The following is a 23,134-nucleotide window of genomic DNA, read 5'->3' as shown; positions in this document are numbered from 1 at the left end:
AATAAGAGGAAAAACACCATTAGAGTTGATAAATTTTAGTACAAAATCAGTTTCTGAATTCCGATATGACACTCTTGTAACCCAATTGTCAAGTTATGTGAAGAGACCAAGTCTGATGATTAATGGTTTATAACTCAGTTTGTGTATTTGTTGATGCTCAAATGATAAGGGTGAATCCCGTGATCCAATATGCCACCAATGCTTACCCAACATTATCATCCACACTGCCATCTGTATTTAGCTTAACAAAGAGAGGATCTAGAGGATTTCGTCAAAAAAAGAAGAAGGATAAATTAAACCAAACTCCCTTCAGGTTTTTCGAAATGAGCTCCACCCTAATGTTTCCGCTTAAGATTTGTTTAAATGCAACAACTAAATTTTCACTAGTTTCTAAATATATATATTATTAACATAATACATAATATTTGTTTTCCTTAATAACTTTTAATTTGAAATTCAGAATACAGTCCCGTCTATTTTGGGGATGTTCCTTAAAAATAGTAGTTTCAATTTTTGAAATTGTCTAAATTTTTCTATTTTTGGTAAAAATTACTACTTTGCCACTTAATTACGTGATTAGTGCGAATTAGGGTTTTTTGGGTGTTTTCTTATAGCTATCCTAGGTTTTCTTTTTTACTAGCTATTTAAATGCATTGTAGCATCTAAGGAAATTCAGTTTTTAGATTAATTAGAGTCTGTTTAGTAAGAGATTTCTAATAACGGTATTGTTGTTTTGTGAAAATATGTGTGGGTGAAAAAGTGTGTGAAAATTTGTGGAATATTGTTTAAACACTGAAAACTGTTGTTTAAACCACAGTACCAAACACTTCCTTAAATTTCATACTTTATTTATTGCTTTTATTTGGTGGATTCCAGAACTCAATCATCTTATAAATTCAAGAGACCCCTCGTGGATTTAAAGTCATTATTCAAACCAAATTTCCATCAATTCTACTATTTTTAAAAATGAGCACCCAAATTGATTATTTGACTCATGATTTAAAAACTTTGTTCAAAATGGTTGATTCTGTTTGAAGATTATGGTGATTCCATGGTTGAAACAATTTGTAACTATTTAATTGGCTAAATATATTGGCCATTGCAAAAATCCTGTACCAGACGGTCCAGACCACAACAGCTTGAAGTGATCTCATATTAAACCAGTGGTCGATCCACTGGTATGATCATGTAGAGATACGAGTCATAGCGAAGCAGCAACTCATGTAAAAGCCTCTTTTATTTTCGAAGTGGGTTGTATTTAATTGGTCTAACAAATATGAGTGACACGTGGCTTCAGGGACAAAGAATGCTACAATCTCTATAAAAAATTTCTCTTACTTGAGGCATTGTACCAAACCCACTCAGCTAAAATTCCACATGTATACAGTATACTTACCCATACTGTTTTACATCTGAAAATGTGCGTAACAAACGCTTCCCAAAATATTCAAACAAGAATTTACTTTTGTCAAAAAATAGTCAAACAAGAATTTACATAATGTGGAAATTATTGTTCACGACAAAATGTAGAATTTTCGAGTCAATGCACGCATGACCTTCTATGTTGACGTTAGTCTTTGCTCATTATAATATTAATGGGTCTAAACATCAACATACTGGCTACTAAGAGCTCCAAGAACAGAAAGCAATGGACGTCTCTGCTTTTGTGTTTTTGAGTTCCAGTTTATTTCTTTTCTACTTTGTGTTCTCTAATGCTGTTGACAGCATTACCCAGTCCCAATCCCTCAGTGACAGTAAGGGCACAAAACTGGTCTCTAAAGATGGAGGCTTTGCCTTGGGGTTCTTCAGTGCAGGAAATTCCAATAACCGTTACTTGGGAATTTGGTACAACAATATCCCAGTTAGAACGGTTGTTTGGGTAGCAAACCGGGGCAATCCAATTAGAGACTCGTCTGGCGTGTTGATGTTAAACAGTTCAGGTAGTCTTGTTCTTCTCAGCCAGAATAGGACTGTTGTTTGGTCGGCGAATTCCACAAAAGAGGCAGGGAGTCCAGTTGTTGAGCTTTTAGATTCAGGAAATCTAGTATTAAGAGAAAAGAATGAAGAAAACCCAGAAAGTTATTTGTGGCAAAGCTTTGACTATCCTTCTGATACATGGCTACCAGGGATGAAACTTGGATGGGACTTAAGGACCGGTCTGGAAAGGCGCCTAACTGCATGGAAGAGTCCAGATGATCCATCTCCTGGAGAACTGAGTTGTGGGATTGAACTTCATAATTATCCTGAGATAGTCATGAAGAATGGCTCCAAGATATACGGCCGGACTGGCCCATGGAATGGCATTAGGTTCAGTGGTGCACTATGGTTAAAGGCCAACCCAGTCTATAACTTCACTGCTGTCTCCAACAAGGACGAGTTATACTTCATGTACCACACGATTAACAAGTCTCTAATCACAAGAGCAGTTTTGAACCAAACTTTTTATGTGTACGAGCGCTACATATGGATCGAAGCAGATAAAAAATGGATCCCGTACTTTTCTGTACCACAAGACAAATGTGACAGTTACAATTTATGTGGTGCTAATGGAAATTGCATCATTGGTGACTCACCTATCTGCCAATGCGTAGAGGGATTTAAGCCTAAGTCACCAGAAAGATGGAACCCAGACAACTGGGCTAAGGGATGTATACGCACTACGAATTTGAGCTGCGTGGATAAAGATAAAATTGAGTTTGTTAAATTTGTTGGGCTTAAGTTGCCAGATACCACGTATTCTTGGGTGAACGAAAGTATGAATCTTAGCGAATGCGAGGTCAAATGTTTGAACAACTGTTCTTGTATGGCTTATTCGAACACTGACATTAGAGATGGAGGAAGTGGCTGCGCCATCTGGTATGGAGATCTACTTGATATTAGAAAGGTTGCAGATGGCGGGCAGGATGCTAATTGGCAGGATGCTACTTGGCAGGATGTATATATTCGAATGCCTGCTTCAAAGAAAGGTATGGGTCTATTGTCTTGGTTGCTCTTTAACTCGTATTTTGAAATAATGCCTTTCTCTTTTTGTTAGATACAACAGAATTTTGACCATGTAAGAGATTTTACTAAGAGATTTTGACCATGTCGTTCCATCTTTTTTTCCATTGGTTTTATGGCATTAGAGTCTGCTGCATCTAAAATATTTTCGATTTTCTATTGCTAAGTCAACCAGGAAGTCTCTCCAAACAAAAAAAAAGTCATTCCCGTTGCCATTGCCATTGCCGTAGTTTTCGGGGTGCTCTTGATTGCCTACTGCATTTGCAAAAGGAAAAACTTCAGAGGTAATATTACTTTCTTTGACCCACTTTGGAAAAAATAACACGGTGAAGTAGAAAAATTGAGTTTGCTCTTGATTGCTTTTGAGCAAGTCAAACATGTCACTAGTCCAGGATTCTGTTTGGTTGTCAGAATTCAAAAAAATACAAGAAAATTTGGGATTCCTAAAATTTTTTTCTATCTTAAAAAATTGAGAAATTAAAATTTTTGGTGTTTAAAATTTTTTTTTTCAAATTTTTTTACTTACCAATTACTACTCACCGTATTATTAGTTTGTAAAGAAATTTGTAAGATATCTTATGACTCTAACATTTTTTATAAGGGAAAACACTATTTTGGTCTTTATATTTTGGGATCACAATTAATTTAGTCTCTACATTTTTGTAACAATCAATTTAGTTTATATTATTTTCAACTTGCAGTAAATTTAGTTATTACCCTCATCTTAGTAATAAAATATGCCTACATGGCAAACAAATTATACTCTTGGCTCACTTAAGTATACGTGACAAGTAAAATAATATTAAACAAATTTATTTGACATTCAAATAAAGCCACATTAGCATTTAAATTTAAAAAATAATTTTAATTAATAAAATTTTCAATTTTAAAGAAAGAAAAAAAAATTGTAAAAATGTTCTCAACTTTTCTGGCATTTTTGTAGCAACCAAAGTTACCGAACACACCAACACCAAAACACAAAAATCATATTTACCAATCACCAACTCTCCTAAACACAAAAATAACCCAGCAATCCAAGCTCAACATCATCTTTGGAAGAACATATTCTGTGTTATACCCTATTTTTTTTTCATCCATACCCACTTAGAGCAAAACAAAACCTTTGCCTTGGAAGCCAGCTCGCCAAATTGAACGATAAACTAGGAAGAAGAAAAGCATTTGATGCAATGTTTTGAATCCCTCCGTACATCAGATTGGTCAAACTGTACCTTTTTGTTGTTGTTAATTTATGAGATGGGAAAGCACAGGTCCACAAAGTTAAGCGAATAAACTCTGCTACACGCTGTGGGTATTTTGTTCTGATTTGGGTTTTCTTGCTTTGGTTTTGCTTGAAATCTTACTTCTTTCATAGATTGCAAATATTTCTTTTTGAAAATCAACCATTACCACTGAAATTCGTGGACCCACTTGAGCGATCTGACTTGTGCTCTCTTCGATTTTAACCGTTTCTTCGGATTTCCTCTTCGGATAATTTTGCTTTTTTCCTTCTAATTTTTTGAATCACAATAGTTTGCAAAGTCAATCCAAGAAGCTATGAGTTACATACCAGCAAACCCAACAAAGTTGATACTTTTTGACCTCAAATCTTCAATTCTAATTTAAGAAATTAATTTTTCTGGGTTCATGTTGTTCTTCCGGGTTCAGGTTCTTCTATTCTTTATTTTTTTGGGTTTATGATTTTTTTTTCTGTTCAAATTTTCTTTTCTTTTCTCCTTTAGAATCAAGAAATTAATTTTTTTTTTCAAAAAAAAAAAATTTAAAATGCTGGCATTATTTAAATGTGATATAAATTTGTTTAATATTATTTATTTTCCATATATAAGAAAATGAAGCTTATGTTATAATTATTTTTATTCATTTTTGGGTGTATATTCATTTTTGGGTTCGGTTTAGGGGCCTTTAGATTGGTCCTGAAGTGGCATGACGAGATAGGGCTTGCGGAACTCAACAGGGCGGGTTGGGGGTTAAAAAAGCTCCTTTATTATATGGGGCGGGTTCGGGTAACGGGGGCGGCCCGCGGGGCGGGTTCAAGTATAAAGAAACCAGTCTTGAACTCGACTCGTTGTCATTCTTAAATGTAGAGACTAAATTGATTGTGACCCCAAAATGTAAGGACCAAAATAGTGTTTTCATCTTTATGTGTGTGTGTGTGTGTGTATATTAGTATTTAGCAGCATTTAATGTGCCACCTATACACTATGTGCTACATAGACAATTTCTATTACTAAGATAACGATAGAAACTAATTGAGAAAGAGTTTAAAATGTAGGGATTAAAATAGGAGCTCCAATACCGTATTAACCTGAATGTGTACAAAAGTGTGTAATACTAACATTATATCAAAGTAACACAATTTTTAAGAGTAAAAAATGATGACCTTTTTAGGGCATAAGGTGTCAATTGCTTAGCAGAAACACCTCGCTTGTGGTTTGAAATGAAAGATTTAACTTCCCTATTAATATATATTTATATATAATAGTAAAGACCTCATGTGAGAAAACATGAGAATTTGCCAAGTGGTGCATTTTATGCAAAGAGAATTGAAATATTCTCAAGTGCCACATCAGAGATAAGAACAACTTAAATATTGATTTTTTGTTTCATTTGGTTCAATGTTTCAAGATTTTTCTAATTAAAAAATAAATATTCTTTGTATCTTTTGGTTCAATATTTCAAGACTTTTCATCTCTCACATATACACATAAAACTCTTTGTATTTTAACATCATTTTCACCTCTTGCATTCTACCTCTTTATATGTAGTCCTTCATGTCATCTCATGTCAAATATACATAGACTAAAAACGTTGTCATTTATTTTCAATCTTTTGACGACACCTACCAAGCTCTAACATTATTGTCTCATCTAATTCTAACCTATATGAGTTGGCTATAACCAAAGGAGGAGGACTTACATTTTCTATTAAGTGACAACGGTAATTACAATTTTGATATCAAAATCATAAAATGTAATTTAAACTATTTCTTGTCACTATTCGAGTATTACATTTTCTATTAAGTGACAACGGTAATTACAATTTTGATATCAAAATCATAAAATGTAATTTAAACTATTTCTTGTCACTATTCGAGTAGCATAGTGAAGAGAGCAAGGTTTCCATTTGGTGATGGTTAAAATGGCTTATGATCAATTTATAGTTTAGGCTGGACTAACGTGCATTCAATCCAAACTAATCAGTTAGAGTTGCCATATTCTATTTCATATGTTTAATGTGAAACACATCTTGCTCTTATAAGAGAAAATGAAGAATAAAGGGATGATAGACCAGAATATTGATGGCCAAAATGAAGACCTTGAGCTCCCATTCTACAGCCTAGCTACAATAGCTATTGCCGCTAACAAATTTTCAAGCAATAACAAGCTTGGTGAAGGTGGCTTTGGACTCGTATATAAGGTAACTCTAATAGACCAATTCACATCATATTCAACATCAATATAATCTATTTACAAATGTGATTTTTTAGGGTATACTAGCAGATGGACAAGAAATTGCTGTGAAAAGGCTTTCACGAAATTCTAGACAAGGATTGAGTGAGTTTAAAAATGAAGTTATGTCGATCGCCAAATTACAGCACCGAAATCTTGTTAGGCTTTTGGGCTATTGCATTGAAGGAGAGGAGAAAATGTTAATCTATGAATACATGCCCAATGGAAGCTTGGACTCCTTCATTTTTGGTTTGAACTTCTCAAAACTTTATAATTATTGCCAAACTTCATGAAGATTTTTTATTGTTCTTTAAAGAAATTTCAATTTCTTGTTTCATTATTCAAGTTTAGTATTAACATAAATAAGAAACTTGACAGATCAGATGAGATCTAATACTTTAGGTTGGCCTATGCGCTTCAACATTATTTGTGGGATTGCTCGCGGGCTTCTCTATCTTCATGAAGACTCTAGATTGAGGATTATACATAGAGATCTAAAAGCAAGTAACATTTTACTTGATAGTAAGATGAACCCAAAAATTTCTGACTTCGGCATGGCTAGGTCCTTTGGTGGAGATCAAATTGAAGGAAATACAAATAGAGTGGTTGGAACTTAGTAAGTATTCTTTAAGCTAAGTTACACTATTAGTCTCTTAAGTTTACATTGTGAGCACAATTGGTACCTTAAGTTTCAAGTGAGTGCTATTGGTTCCTCAAGTTTAAAAAATAAGTATTGTTAGTCAGTTTTGTTAACCGTACTTAGTACTATTGCCTATGTGGCTAACTGAAAAATAATTTGGTGTCTTTAACTAAGTTGTTCCAATAAAAAGCAACCACTTCAATTAAAAAACTATAAAATCTCCAACTCACCAAAAATAACAGAATGCTATTTTTCTTTCGCTGTTCACTTTAGAGTCTATGGAGTGCCATGGGTTATACCTCCTTTTTGACTTGTGTCCATGTCGATTGCTTCTTGCGAAGGCAAGGTATGCAATACTCTATCTCCCTAAAGCAATTGGAACCCAAAGATAGCGCTAGCTCGAGAGTACACAAACATCTTAAAGAAAGAGATGGAGGAGTTGCCGCCTAATTGTAGGTTAAGGAACCAAAGAATGACTTGATGAAGGTCTACCTACTAGACTAAGTCGTGAGTTAGGGTACATGATGGGAAGAGGTGGAACACCCCAAGCCTTCCTAGTCATAGTTGGCCGTCATATATTGTTACTAAATCTGAGATTAAATAGAGCTCATATAAGAGCACTAGCATCAAGTGTGCCTAAATATTTGGCATTTGGCACACCAATACTAGAAAACCTATTACATGAGGCATTCTAAATGCCAAATAATTTGGCATGGGTGAACAGTACTGTTCCAAATTTGGAACAATACTGTCACAAATGCTATAATAAAATTCTTTTTTTTTTATAATAATTTTTCCTCTCTCCTCTCCTTTCCTTTCTTTCTTCTCTCTCTCTTTCTTCTTCTTTTTTATTCTCTAGACTAGTCTCTCTCTTCTCTATCACTCTCTCTTCTCTCTCTCTCTCTCTCTCTCTCTCTCTCTCTCTCTCTCTCTCTCTCTCTCTCTCTCTCTCTCTCTCAGCCTCACCACCCGGTCACTTCATTTGGCCACACCAGCAGCATCACCTCGCCAAGCCGATGGCCTTGCTGGCCTCAGATCACTACACTAGCGACCTTGCCTCACCCACCTCGTCACGCCATGCCGCCGAATGTCTCCTTGATCTGTGAGTTAAGGTTTTTTGGATTTGTTTGTGTTTTTGGGATGGGTTTTAAGAAGTGAATTTCTTAAGTTGTTGGTTGTTTGTGGTGGTGGTTTTTTTGGGTTGTTGCTGTGGGTTTTTTTTTTTGTGGTTGTGTTGATTTTAATTGGGGTGTGGTGGCTGGTTTTGGAGGTTGGTAGTGGGTTTGGATTGATGGGTTCCAATTTTTCGAGTGATTTTTCTAGGGAAATTTTTAGGCTGTAAGGTTTCAATGGGACATCTAGCCAACCCGTTGATTAGGTTGGTTAACCCGAAATCTCACCAAAATGGAAAAAGAGTAAAATGGGGCTTGCTGTCCCATATTGGCGTACGTTGGTAAATTGGTGCATACGCCACCAATTCCTAGCATACGCCACTTTGGGAAAATTTGCAAATTGGGATAGAAAAAGATTTTTGGGTTAGGACTTGGGAATTTTATGGCCACAAATTAGGCTTGTTTGTTGTTGGGCTTCATATATGATGTTGATCATTTTTGTAGTGGTTAAGTTCTTTGTCATTGGGGTTGGGGCTCTCAGATAAAGGCCAAAATGAAATGTGGTGTCTATAGAGTCTCCCAATCATCTCCTCTATCATCCTCCACTTCACCCAAACCTACACATCCTAACCTTCATCGATCATGGCCATCAAAGATCATGATGGATATCCACCTCTTTCACCCTTTTCCATAGTTGAACCTATGGGTTTAGTCATAGAGTCATCGAGGAGACCAATAGCATCCTCACTGAGATATGCTCCGACTTTGACTTCCTGACACAATCAACAAACTCAATTCCTTCTTCAACCCAAACAAGACCTTCTCATTTGGTCCAAAGAGCTCCATAGATATAGGAATGGCGAAGGGTTAGAGGTTGATGATGGAGAGAAGGTTGTGATTTATTTGGGATAGAGGAAGGAAAGATATGAGGGATGAATGACATATAAAAGAGATTGTTTCGTTTTTTTTTTTTACAGATATGGATTTGACTTGAATTTTTAATTGATTTGTTTTATTTTGGTTGGTCCAAGTTTGTAAAAGACTGATAGTGCTCATTTTGAAACATGAGAGACTGGTAATGTACATTTAAAACTTGAGGGACCAATTCCTATTACAAGGTAAAATTCAAGGACCAATAGTGTAATTTTGCCTATATCTAACATGTTTTGTTATTGAAAAATTTTCTAATCAAAGATTTCCATTCTTACAGTGGTTATATGGCACCCGAATATGCCATTGATGGCTTATTTTCAGTAAAATCTGATGTCTTTAGTTTTGGAATATTATTGTTGGAGATAATATGTGGAAAGAAAAATCGAGGGTCTTTCCATCCAGAATATAGTCTAAACCTTGTTGGACATGTGAGTTCTCAAAAGATTTAACTCTTTTTTCCTTTTTTTTCTCTATTTCTTTTGTATACATATTATGATACAAACAATTACAAGATATTTTCAAATGTTTTAGGCCTGGAAATCATGGAAAGAAGGAAGGACTTTGGAGCTAATTGATACTTGCTTAAAGGACTCTTGCATCCTGTCGGAGCTTGAACGTTGCCTCCATATTAGTTTCTTATGTTTGCAACAACATCATGAGGATCGGCCTAACATGTCATTTGTGGTTATGATGTTGCATAGTGAGAGTTCACTACTAGAACCCAAAGAGCCGGGTTTCTATGTGGGAAAAAAATCACCTTCATCAAGCAAGAATCAATCATCCTCAGCCAATGAAATGACAATTACCTTGTTAGATGGTCGATAGTCAAGCGTCATATCAATTTGACTATATTACATATTTTGTGATTAATATTTTACATTTTGCAAATTGTACACATTTATATTCTCCAAGAATGTGACATGAGTCTTATTTGAACCTTAAAGACTTAAAATGGCTTCTTCAATATTTAAGAGGTTTCAGACTACTTATAATCCATTTAACCAACTTTTTTAAAGAAGAAAGAAGTAATTTGATTGAGACTTCAAAGTTGTCATTTAAAAATCTCTCCCCCTTAAAGTGGCTGGTTAAATCTAGTGGTAATGGAGCTTCGTGAAAAAAGGTAAGGATTAGGAGATCAACAGGTTGCCTATTGGCACTTAAGCAAACAAATTAAATTTGGTGTTTTCCTAGTACCTTTTATTATTTCTGAGCCTCACTTATTGAAGGGGGAATTTAGGCCCACATATGAGAGAGAGTGTTAGATCTATGGTTAAATGATTAAATTTACCATTTTCTAATAGTTTAAGTTTTTTAGAGAATTGTTAATTTATCACAAACAAACTCAGAAAAGTGATACAAATGATAAATAAGGATGCGTTTGGATACCTTTTTTTTGCTGAAAACTGAAAACTAAAAACACTATAGCAAAATAATTTTTAATATAAAAATAGTGCCGTGAGACATATTTTTAATGAAAAAATTGTTGAAAAAAGAGGTTTATAGGTCCTGTGAATAGTGCATGGGACCCACAAAAAGGCTGAAACACACTTTTCAAAAGAAAAAAGAAAAAAAGTAAACGCAAACGTTGGATATGCATGAAACGCGTATCCAAACGCATACTTAGTCTAAACTTTCCACATTATAAATGAATCTTTCAATTGACAAGCAATGATTATAGAAATGAGAAAAATCCTCGTCATGAAAACAAGAGAAAGAGAGGGAAAAGAAAAAAATATTACAAACTTATTACAGGGAAAAAAGTACTTATAGTAGCAACATATTTCACATAAAGCAAAGGGTAAAGGACATTACCTGCAATAGCATTTACAAGTGTCGCAACTTGAAAGCTACTATTTCCAACATTCTTTGACAAAACTAAACTATTTTTGTGGGGAATGGCTTGTGTTCAGTGGTAGTTGCCACTGGACACATCAGGATATGGACATGTGTCCACGCAATCCAACGTGTCCAGTGGCACCGCACCCATCTTCGTGATCATCCTCAACTCTAGGAGGTCTATTAAGTATCTTTATTGGCACTATATATATATATACCTTCACATTGAAATGCATAATTGAGAGGTTCATTTGTGTTAGATTGTAAATGTCATATTGAAACACAAAAGCAAACAAACATTTTATTCACAAATCTATATATATCTAAAAGTTGAGACGTAGAATTTAATGTTGCTGTACTCCTATTGAGCCACCTCATCAGCCATATCATACCTTTTTTTTTTTTTTTTCCTTTATGATTTTTCTATTTTATTCTATATAAAATAATTAAATATAGTTAATGGACAAACTTGTTAAAGCAATTCATTACTATTCAACATGTTACTATTCATTTGTTTTAAATGCAAATATTTGACTATTTAGCAAATTGATTTCAACTTTTCATTTTCTTCTTTCTAATTTCAAGTAATTGTTAAAATCAAATAATTCATTATCATTTAGTGGATATATGAACATGTTTACTATTCATTACAAACGTTACTATTCATTAGATGCAAATATTTAACTATATTCAGCTATCCAAATTGATTTCAACTTTTCGTTTTCTTCTTTCTAATTTCAAGTAATTGAATATTTAAACTTTTCATCTTCCTACTCTAAAGAAAAAAGAAAAAAACTCGTCTTCTCTTCCTTCAACCTTTTCCCTCCCTCTTTGCCTCTTTATCTCCTTACTACTCTTTACTTTACCATTAAACTTTCTTTATCATTTTCTCTTTCTTATATTCTAACCCTTCTTCTCACCATCTTATTTTGTATAAATTTGATATTATTTATTTGATTCAATCCATTTTTTTTCCACACAAAAACTGTGAGTATACTCTCTCTCTCTCTCTCTCTCTCAATTATTGTTCTTTCTTATAACTCTAATTTAGGTTGATGGTTTTTTTTTTAATTTATTTTTTTGTTATATTTTTTAAATTTCCTATCACAAATCACTCTTATAGCTTTGGTTGAATTTTAGTTTGGGTTAATATGTATTTTTTTAAAAAAAATAGAAATTTGAGTTTATATCAAAACAAAATATACATGGCTAAAAATTTGAATGTGCCTACCAATGGACTTCCGCTGAACAGAGATATATTCACAATGTTTTTAGCTTCATATACTTCTTTGGTAATGTGAATTTACGAAAAAGAAAAAGGTAGGCAAAAGATGTATGGTCTTTAATTTCATAATCCCCTATGTCTTAAAAAAAGTGGAGGGCCTATTACTCTCCCTTCTACTGGAATTTTGTATAGAAACCCTTTTGCTAGAAGTTCCTGACTTTTTGTTATTTTGTAATCGCTCTATAGTCTATGCTCTGACAAAAAGTTAATAATGTTTTTTTATTTGTAGAGTATCAAAAAAGTAAAAAAAAATATTCAGGATAGTAATTTTGTATTATTGCATCCCATGTGTTTGGTAAAATTTCTTTTAGAAATCTTATATGTTTTTCTCAAATCTATTTGTTATTTTTATTTTGGTAATTTTATTACAAATAATTATCATCTCCACCATCAAATTTTTAGTTAATCTTTACTTTCTTGGTAAGCTTTTACTTTGCTTAGTTGATCATCTTTACTAAAAATGCGAAATAGAGAATAAGATAAAAAATAATTTACTTATTGCATCATTATGCTATTAATGTTTTTATGTATAGATACTTAAGGAGCTTTTCCTTTTTTTTCTTTTTGTATTTTATTTTATATTTCCACTTTATTATATATGATTTATTGATAATGATCTAATGGATAGTTATCTTTATTTACTTTTTCACTAAGTTTCAATTGTGAGGAAGAAAGAAACATGGATCTATATTTTTTAGAAAAATATATCTATAAGAGTTAAATCACATACATCTGTATAGTAATAAACAAATTATATGTAGTTACAACTTGATCTAATAGCTCTCACACTATCAATTAAAAAAAAAAAAAAAATTATTGCATTGTGTTTTCATATATATCTCACTATATATAATACCTGACTACAAAATATATTTTGTTACACTACAAAAAATTTCTAATTTAAACATAAGTTCAAATAACACATATTGAATATTTAATAATATACAATCTAATATATTAATTCAATAATTATCCAATAAAAAATAGGCGAAAATCACATTTTCGTCCCTACATTTTCAGGCGTTTCTCACTTTGGTCCCTAGATTTTATTTTTACCGCTTTTAGTCCCTATCCTGAAAAACACTTCCCGTTTTGGTCCTTGCCGTTACATCAGAGACGAAAAATGCACACGTGGCAAACAGCAGAATTAAAAAAATATTAAAAATATTTTATTTTATTTTAAAATAAAATAAAATTTTAGTTATCACTAATTTTAGTCATACCATATTTTCCTGTGCATCGCGCAGGTCTGCGACTAGTACAAATAATATTGTTAGTCATTCATGCTATTCTTACTCTTTTTTTTTTGGGGGTTTTTTAAAGCTGAAATTCCATTAGAAAAAAAAAATCATTTTTTGAGGAAGCAAAACCCAAATCTTGAAAAGGAAGAAAATGAACAAATCCAAATCAAATTTATATATATATCTACCAATATATAAATAAATAAGTGACATTGATTCTAAATTAAAAAAAATGGAAATACAATGACAACCAAAAAAAAAAAAAATTATTGAAAGATTTGAGCTTGCAAAAGGTTCAACAATGGCGGAAAATAACAGTTGTAGTAGTAATACACACACACACACACACACATATATATATATATATATATATATAGAGAGAGAGAGAGAGAGAGAGAGAGAGAGAGAGAGAGAGAGAGAGAGATTTCTGAATTAAGATATTTTTTGATTATGCAACCTTGACTCATACATTACAAGGCACTCTATTTATATACAATTGACTAGATAAAACTAGAACCTTCTAACAAATTCTGTTCTAACAAACTCATAACAACTTCTATAACTAACTATCCGTAATTCTCGGGTTGACAGCTAAGAACCAGAGCTTGAAGAACAACTTTGAAGCCACACCGGACTTGAGCACTAAGCAGAGCATTTCTGGAAACAAGTCTAAACGAAGAAGAGAACCAAAGTCCAAAATGACACAGTTCTGACAAAATGACACAGTTTTGACTAATACAAAACATTACCGTTTCACCACTTCATTAAACACAATACATTTAGGCAAAACTACACTATTGGTCCCTGAAGTTTACCTTGTGTGTGCAATTGGTCCCTCAAGTTTGAAGTGAGCACAATTAGTCCCTTAAGTTTTAAAACTGAATTGTATTGGTCATTTTACTAACTGCTGTTAATGGTGTTACTTACGTGGCTAACGGAATAATGACTTGGCATTTTTTTAATGATGTAACATGTTTTTAATTAAAAAATTACAAACTGAATTTACATGTGAGAAAAAATATTCACGGGCACCAAAAAAAAAAAAAAGGAACTCTTTTTTTTTTTTTTTTTGACAGAAGTGATAGAAATTTTTTTTTCTATCTGCTATAGAAAGTTTTTTGTGCATTGTTTAACAGAGCATTACATATGCTTAGCCCAAAATAAAATAAAATAAACAGAAAAAGAAATGCTAGTATATGTCCAAAAAAAAGAAAAGAAAAGAAGAAACAACTAGATTATATAATGGTAGGAAGAAGATTATAACTCAAAGGTAAAAGATGAGGAAAAAAAAATCTCCTTGATTGGATTCCTCACAATCTATGCCTATGTCCCATCATCCCAATCCTCCGAGTATTTTATTTGATGTATTTGCTTGTTTAACAAACATAACCCTACTGTCTCCACCTCCATGCTCCCAGTAGCTATTGTAAACTCAACTTCATGGAATCCCTTCTCATCAATAGACCAGCCAGGGGTTTCCAGATCGAAGAAATTCAAGTAGTGCAGGCTCAACGCAAGGTGATGCAATTCAATTGACACAGTACGTTTATACCATATTCCATCCCCTTTAATTGATTTGATTTCAATCAGATTATTATATGGGTGATTATAATGTTCGCAGGGTACAAAAACAACGCACAAAGAAAGTTTTTACAGCAGATAGAAAGTTTTTTTTTTTTTTCTATCACTTCTGTCAAAAAAAAAAAAAAAGTTCCTTTTTTTTTTAATTTGGTGCCTGTGAATATTTTTTCTCACAAGTAAATTCAGTTTGTAATTTTTTAATTAAAAACATGCCACATCATTAAAAAAATGCCAAGTCATTGTTCCGTTAGCCACATAAATAACACCGTTAACAGCAGTTAGTAAAAGGACCAATACAACTCAGTTTTAAAACTTAAGGGACTAATTATGCTCATTTCAAACTTGAGAGACCAATTGTGCACACAGGGTAAACTTCAGGGACCAATAGTGTAGTTTTGCCATACATTTAAGTAGAATGGCATCGTTTTGGCCTTTGACATATGACCGTTGGTGAAATAGCTGTTACTCATCTTTTCCCTCAGTTTTGAATCTTGTGCACTCTAAGTTACTTCCTATAACAATTATTGGCGTTAGGGTATAGCAGAGCAACAGATAGCAAAACCCAGAAACTAAGGACTCGTTTGGTTTGGCCATAACTTAGTTTTCATAATTCAATACTCATAACTCAAACTCAAACTCAAAACCCATAACTCATAGCACAAACCTCACTTTATCTTAAAAACTCCAAAATTCTTGTTTGGTCACATAACTCAATCACATAACACACCTTTTGCCACCATAACTCATATTTTAGAAACTGAAAACACCAAAATTTTGTTTTCAGTTCCCATCATCTATCACTCAAATTTTTGAGTTTTGAGTGATGGAAACATCGCCCAAAAACCAAGCCAAACAAGATTTTTTTGGTAGGACCCATGCGTTTTGAAAACTCAACGATGAAAACTGAGTGATATCACTCACAATCATGGTGATCCAAACAAGCCCTAAACACCAACAACGTACATCTCTCATTGCGTGAAATGGTTGTTGACCACATGTATATTCCCGTTCAAACACTGAACATACGTTGCACCAGCACCTCACCGAAGTAAATCAACGCAATGGTGACTTGCCTTCCCAAATTTAACGTGTTGTAGACCCAAGGTGACAAGGGCGTGCACAATATAAGGATAATGTAAATGATGATGACATGCAAGGAAAATTAGGATAAGAATGGGAATGAAAGAATGGGGAATAGAAAATGGTGGACATAGAAAGGATTTAATTTTTCTTTATGTGAATTTCTTTTTTTGGAGAAACTTCTTTATGTGAATTTGGTTGGACGTGAAAAGGTGAAATGATGAAAAACTTTTTGTTTGATAGAAAAGAAAATTAAACATAGAAAATGGTATTTGTTTAAATTGATACACGCTCTTGTTACATAAAAAAAAGATAATATTTTATATAAAAAAATACCTAGTGTTTAGACAAAAAGAAGAAGAAATTAACGCGAAGGGAGGAGAGGGGCACATGGTTCTTTCTTGAACTTGAAATAGAGCGAGCAAAAAAGTCAAAGATGTGGAAAACTGGAAATCAATACTAACATAATAATATTCAGAGGAAACTTATTGGGCATAGCTAACTAATCAGAGACCAAATCTAAATCTTAATTACCAATTCAAATTACCCAAAGCCATATTAATCCAAATATCCAAAACCAAACCAAATCAAAAGAACTACTCTAAGTAGAAACCAATTCTAATTGAAATACATTTATGGATACCACCTAAACGTATATCAAAGTTAATGCACAATTCATGTATATTTTCTAATTTTTTTAATTATATAAATATATATATTTTTAAAGTTCTAGAAGTATAACAGTTGAGGGAAGAAAGTTTGCCAGGCTAAGGGAAAAATGAGAATTCAAATAGGTTAAACTTCAAGGTATGAAAATATAAAGAGAAAACTTACTTAGTGATGGAGGGCGTTCCAAACCAGGCAGTTATTGCATTTAGACCAAAATACCTAAAGCATAGCCAAAATACCCAAATATAAATTATTAATGACACCCAAATTTTAAAAATTAAAAACAAAACTTTACAGGTAACGATTTCGGCAATCTAACCATGTGTGAAAACATTGGTTTATCTTTCTCTGCTTTATAGTCTCAAATCTCTACATTGCTATTTTAAAAGCCCCAAATTTTTTCTGCTTCATTCCGAAATGGTTTTTAATTTCAACAGCTCGTACATCTTTGCGGTTCAGCCTTTTCAACAACTGCCATAGAAGGCTTGCAGAAAAAAATAAGTAAGAAGGAAGAAAAGAAAAACCAAATAGAATTCAGAGAGTGAACATGAAATTGAAATAAGAAGAATGAAGAGAACAATAAACTGATGAAACTAAAGAGACTAAAATTTCAAGTGCATTCTCAAAGAAAAAATGTTGCAAGGATCTTAGTTAAAAACTAAGTTTTAAACTTCATTCTAAAATCTCCTTAAAAATTCAAAGCCTTGCTTTCAGTAAGTTAGCTCCTTACAAAGCACTAGATACCTCAAGCAAGAGATATAAGTTAGTCACAACTTCACATTATCAAAATAAAGCATAAGCATTCCTTCTGATTGCCTGGATCTAAACCAAGCTTGCTAAAGCCATTTGTTAGAACCTACACCCAATGTATCTTTAGTGCATTGTATAAACATGTTGTCTTGATCAAAGTTCCAATCATCTCCAAATGGAGTGAAAGTAAAACCAAATGCTTGCAGTAATATAAATTTAAAAGTTGCATGAAGTTGAACAAATAAAGTAAATCCTCAATTCTCACTACGCAATATAAAATATTTAATGTGGTCAAGAATACTTTTAACTCCCTTTGCAAATGTGGGTATTAGCCTCTCCTCTTTCTTGAAGTCTTTCACCTACTCCAATGACCATGTCACGTTACCGAGTCTCTTCACTCTCTCATTTTTATTAATGCTACCCGCCATGTTGCTGATTATCAACTAAAACACTATCTGGGCTTGAAATCTTTCATAGACAACATTGGCTTCTTTTTAAAAGTAAGTCACTAGTTCTTGAGATATAATAACAAAGAATATAGGCATTGCAAACCAAATATTTTGGAAGGAAGGAAACTTGGGACAATTGACACAAATCATGATTTTTTTGAAACACCTAGAAGATGTATTTAACTCGTCACCTACAAAACCAGTAGACTGACCCACCACAGCCCCTAAATTATGAAATGCAAAAAGATAAAAGAAAAAAAATGAAGAACAGTTGGACATCAAAGAAGAAAAGGAATAGGAGGGAGAGAGAGAGCACCACTAACAACACATTCAAAGTATAACAAAACAAAATTTTAACAGTTACATAAGCTTTCTTGTCTTACACAACAACGAGCATCACAATTTGTTTTAAAGAATCCCATGCCCAAACATTTTCTTATGTTGAGTTTAATCATAGTTATCTACAAAACTAATGAAGATTCTCTGCCTCTCACATTCAATATATGAATGACTTATATAATCTCTCTAATGGACTATTTCAAGTTATCAGATCTTCTACTTTTAATGACTAAGTTGAAATCATGTCTATAAAACATTTGAAATCTAAAACCATATTATAGTAAAACTGGTATTGTACACTATAAATAACCTGAAAAAATTAGCAAGGGGGAGAATCTTTCCAAACTTAAAATTTAAAAGTTTGGGGGGCTAAAGATAGAAAGCTCTAGTATGGATTTAGGAACCAATTTATGTGGAACAAAAATCATGCTATATGAACACATCTTTAGGAATTCTATTAAACAACTTGTGAGAAGACAATAACAAATTCGGAAAAGACATCTAGTTTGAATTCTTTCAAACTCAACTTGATTTGCCTCCATCTAAAACAAACTTTCTAACAAAGACCATCTAAAATCACTAAAATGAGTAGCACCATAGACCACATAGGCTATATATTGATTACTATCTTAGGCATTGCAAAGTTGATCGGTGCGGTTAATTTCGAAAACTTAGCAGTCTCAATTTTCAAAAGAGAAAAAATACTAATTGTAATGAATTTCGTAAATGATCACTCAAAACCAAACCAATCTAATTCAAGCTAGAACTAACACAACAATAATTTAAAATGTTAAAAATTAACAACCAGCCAAATTACCTATTAGTGGCATGCCAATGGAATCCTAACTCAAAACCAAATCTAATTGAAATAAATAAATCTAAACCAATCTAGCCAAGAAATTCAAACCTAATTCATATTCAATCCCCAGATTTGAAAACGAAAAGGAAAAAAAAAACCAAAAACAATAACTTTACTGGTTACAGGTATATGGCCTGTCTCTCTGCGCCTACGCCTTATAGACTCTATTTGGGTGTATGATGTTCTGGCAGAAAGACCTAAAATAAGATTAAAAAAGGAACATAAATATTAGAAATGGAAATACCCAATGATTTCAATCCTATACTTATTTAATCTCAATGGTTTTGTAAAGATTAGAAACAGAAGTACCCAAACTGAAATCAATATTTTTAATGATTTTTGTAATCTAAAAAACAAAACAAAAGCATATATCTAAAATTGAGAAAACAAGCATTTTGATAGAGAACCCAAAAACCCGAAATAAAAACGAATCAAATCTAAACATATCAACAAAAAAACTCAATTAAAAGTAACATTTCATACCCAACGGCCAAATCTAAAAAATGGGAAAAAAATTGTACCAGTGCCAATTCTGATGATTTGGGCAGTGGATATATGGCCTAACAGTGTTGATGGTCCATAGTTTTTTCTTTCTGTGTGCTTGTGGTTTTGGCGGTCCAAGTCTAGTGAGGGAATGGACAATGGCCGGCCTTAGATATTTCTTCTCTCTCTTGGCGCCTACGATCTCTGCTTGGTTCTTCTATCTTCGTATCCCTTAATCAAAACCAAATCTGACCCAAAATACCAATCTAAATCATAATTAACACCCAATTGATTCTCCAAATAAAAACCAAAATCCCTAAAATTTTAAATTTAAAACAAAACTTTACCAGTAGCGATTCTGGTAGTCTGATAGTGGGTGGACTGGAGGCTTACGGTGATGGCAGAACTTGTGGTGGCGCCCCTCTCTCAATCCATGGTGCATTAACTTAACAGTCTAGCGGTTATTCTTCCTCTTCTACCAAAAACAATTCCAATCAGTCGCTCTCTCTCATTCTCCTTCTCTTTCTTTGTACAGATTGTCACTCAGTCTCTCACAATTTACAAACTGTTTTTTTTTCCTTATATTTTTCTTTTCACCGATCTGGCCTAAAACAATGTAACAATCGGGTTTTTGGCCTTTAAAGGTGTAGACGTGTCAGTTTTTTAAGTGCCTTTTTTTTCCAAGGTGGCAATACAACCTTAATTGTAGTGAAAATCTTTTGCTTTTATATATAGGTCCGTTTTGATAGAAATTATTGCTGAAAACTAAAAATTAGAAATATTATAACAAAATAATTTTTAAATATGTGAATAATACGATAAGATCCACTTTTAATATTTTACATCTGAAAATGTGCATAACAAATGCTTCCCAAAATTTTCAAACAAGAGCTTACTTTGTATTCTCTGATGTTGCTGACAGCATTACCCAATCCCAATCCCTCAGGGACAGTGAGTACTATAGGCACAAACTTGGTCTCTAAAGATGGAGGCTTTATCTTGGGGTTCTTCAATACAGGAAATTCCAACATCCGTTACTTGGAATTTGGTACAAAAAAATCTCAGTTTGAACGGTTCATAGTGCTTAGGGTTAGGGGCGGCAAATGGGCGGCTTGGGTTATAAATTGGTTAGGTACTTAATTACCAGTTACCCATTTAGTACCCATTTGAATAAATATGAAAGGATAAATTGCATATTACATCCCTAAAGTTTGGGAGTGTTTAGATTTTACCCTTTAAAATTTGGAAGTGTTTGGATTTTACACTCTAATGTTTTAGAATTTAGATTTTACTCTCTAAATTTTAGAGGTATTTGGATTTTACTCTCTAAAGTTTGGGGGTGTTTAAATTTCGTACTTTGAAGGTTTAAAATTTAGAGTGTAAAATCTAAACACCCCCAAACTTTAGGGGTGTAATTTGTAATTTACCCAATATTAAATAACCATTATTTACCCAACCCATTTAATCACTCAACCCACCCATTAAACCCATTATTTGATTTATATAAATAATTACAAGAACATTACCAAGAACTTATTATAAACTACCACACTCAAAAGAAATTTACCGAAATTCCCACTCTATGGATCAAAGACATCAAATTAAAATGTAGCCTCAAATAATTAATAAGAGGAATGAAAAGGAAATTAAAAAAAATATCCAATAAAATTTACATATTTTGTAATTGGTTGCCAAGAAAAATTTGTAAATCAAATTTTTTAATACGCACTGTATGGATCAAAGACAGAATGGAAATCTAGCCAAAAAGATTTAAAAGGAAATTAAAAAAAGATCCAATACATTTCACATATCTTGTGTTTGGTTGCCAAGAAAAATTCGTAAATCAAACTAGTTAATCATTATTAGATTTCGAGAGAGAGAGTTTACTAGATTTCTCAACAATACCATTTAGTTTCTAAATTTATGAGGAAACATGATTTGTTAGATTTTCTCAGCAACTAAACAAACCAAAAAGAGAATCTAGCCTCAACAAATAACCAAACAAAGTGATACAAAAATGAATCTCTTTGATTCTCTCAATTTCGATTCAAACTCAAGATTCTTACCAATGGTTTCACGGTGAGTGTGGGTTTGATCTCAAGAGACAAGCCACTTAAGTGCGGTGGCGGTGAGGCGACTTCTCCGTCCACGTCAGGCATGAGCTCAAGAATTTAAGAGCGTAACAAATACACTTTTTCTAAGAAAAAGAGATGATTAGAGGAACTAGATACTCTTAGGTGGCGTTTGGTATGGGGTAATGTTTTAGGATTCCCAGGAATGTTTAAAGATTCCCATGTTTGGTTGCAAATTACGCTAGGGAATCAGATGTCAGGGGAATCCTTAAACCCCTCTCAGTAGGAATGTGGATTCCCTTTAAAACAGGTGGGAATCCAGATTCCCAAACTTAAAAGAAATTGTATTTTTTATAAATTGACAATTTTAACCCTTTTTCCTTATCATTTAAGCAATTAAGATAAATTATAAAACAAATTATCAATATATTCTCTCTTGTCTTTATCTTTTCCCGCCAAAACAACATAAACAGGATAAATAACTCTGCTAATAATTATTTTTGTATTATTCTTGTCATTTTGAAATGTTAGATCACAGTTTTAATAAATGTGTTGCTAATTGATAGTTTATATAATATTTTTTATCTATCTATTTAGAGTAAGATATTTTTTTAAAGGACTAATTAATAGTTTATATATATTTTTTCATTATTTATTTAAAAGAAGATTTTTTTTTTAATGGGCTTGGTACTTCACATTCAAATCTAAGGGCAAAATGGGAAAAACAAATAATTCATTTAAGATTCCTAGGAATACACCAAACATTATCATCTCATATTCCTGGGAATCTCCTAATGAAACCAAACATAGGAATAGCTACATTCCTAGGAATGTGATTCCTAGGAATCACATTCCTGGGAATCTAGATGCCAGGAGTAATGTAGATTCCCCGTACCAAACGCCACATTAGGAAATGTTTTGTAGTTGGGAGAATGAGAAGAAAACTCAAGAAAATAAATAAGAAATTTTCTAGTTAGGGTTTAAATTTTTCTTTGGAGAGGAAGGGTGGCAGGGATTTTTTTTGAAAATAGCTATAAGATCAAAACTATATTATTAATTAGCCAAGGTTTGAAACTATTTTGGTATCTAGCAAATCGAGTCCAAAGGACTTGATTTTGGAATGCTAAATTGACTGCTCTGAATTGATTCAGCATCGTTTGTAACTGATGTGGATACTTGGTCCACGTAGGCATAGAACTCGAGTCCATAGGACTCGAGTTCTGTCAAATAGAAATCGAGTCCGTCAGACTTGATTCGTTTTGCTTCCTTTGTTTCAACAACTGCAGATGAACTTCCTTGTTCTTCCAAGCCACGTCCTTGTTCTTCCAAGCACCCAAA

The 23,134-nt window shown here is 32.9% G+C and overlaps 1 protein-coding gene and 1 long non-coding RNA gene across 7 annotated transcripts; one reads left to right on the top strand and one right to left on the bottom strand.

The window, feature by feature from the left end:
- The first annotated feature begins 1,633 nt into the window (after positions 1–1,633).
- LOC142641776 (G-type lectin S-receptor-like serine/threonine-protein kinase At4g27290) lies at positions 1,634–10,011 on the top strand. Its single transcript, XM_075816253.1, has 7 exons — positions 1,634–2,966; positions 3,168–3,284; positions 6,278–6,435; positions 6,506–6,716; positions 6,846–7,083; positions 9,430–9,580; positions 9,684–10,011. Exons 1-7 carry the CDS (start codon positions 1,649–1,651, stop codon positions 9,975–9,977), a joined length of 2,487 nt encoding a protein of 828 aa, XP_075672368.1. The 5' UTR covers positions 1,634–1,648; the 3' UTR covers positions 9,978–10,011.
- Positions 10,012–10,791: 780 nt separating this feature from the next.
- LOC142641775 (uncharacterized) lies at positions 10,792–20,425 on the bottom strand. Of its 6 annotated transcripts, none has more exons than XR_012845464.1 (5): positions 20,072–20,425; positions 19,763–19,972; positions 17,164–17,328; positions 17,010–17,063; positions 10,792–11,206 (listed from the first exon to the last, which is right to left on the bottom strand). It is a non-coding gene; the product is annotated as an uncharacterized LOC142641775 (long non-coding RNA). The 6 variants fall into 6 exon arrangements; XR_012845468.1 differs by lacking the exon at positions 10,792–11,206 and adding an exon at positions 11,214–15,079 and having other exon boundaries at positions 20,072–20,326; XR_012845467.1 differs by lacking the exon at positions 10,792–11,206 and adding an exon at positions 19,358–19,438 and having other exon boundaries at positions 15,323–17,063; positions 20,072–20,326.
- Positions 20,426–23,134: the final 2,709 nt, after the last annotated feature.

Source organism: Castanea sativa, chromosome 6 (assembly GCF_040712315.1).
Source record: "Castanea sativa cultivar Marrone di Chiusa Pesio chromosome 6, ASM4071231v1".
Taxonomy (NCBI): Eukaryota; Viridiplantae; Streptophyta; class Magnoliopsida; order Fagales; family Fagaceae; genus Castanea; species Castanea sativa.
The sequence above is the reverse complement of the archived record's forward strand: the minus strand, read 5'-3'. Positions and strand labels throughout refer to the sequence as shown.

Excerpts from the sequence above, each read along its gene's own strand:
- LOC142641776 (XM_075816253.1), top strand. The coding sequence starts at position 1,649 with ATGGACGTCTCTGCTTTTGTGTTTTTGAGTTCCAGTTTATTTCTTTTC. Across the intron at positions 3,285-6,277 it reads CAAAAGGAAAAACTTCAGAG|AGAAAATGAAGAATAAAGGG; the intron begins GTAATATTACTT and ends TGCTCTTATAAG. Across the intron at positions 6,717-6,845 it reads CTTGGACTCCTTCATTTTTG|ATCAGATGAGATCTAATACT; the intron begins GTTTGAACTTCT and ends GAAACTTGACAG.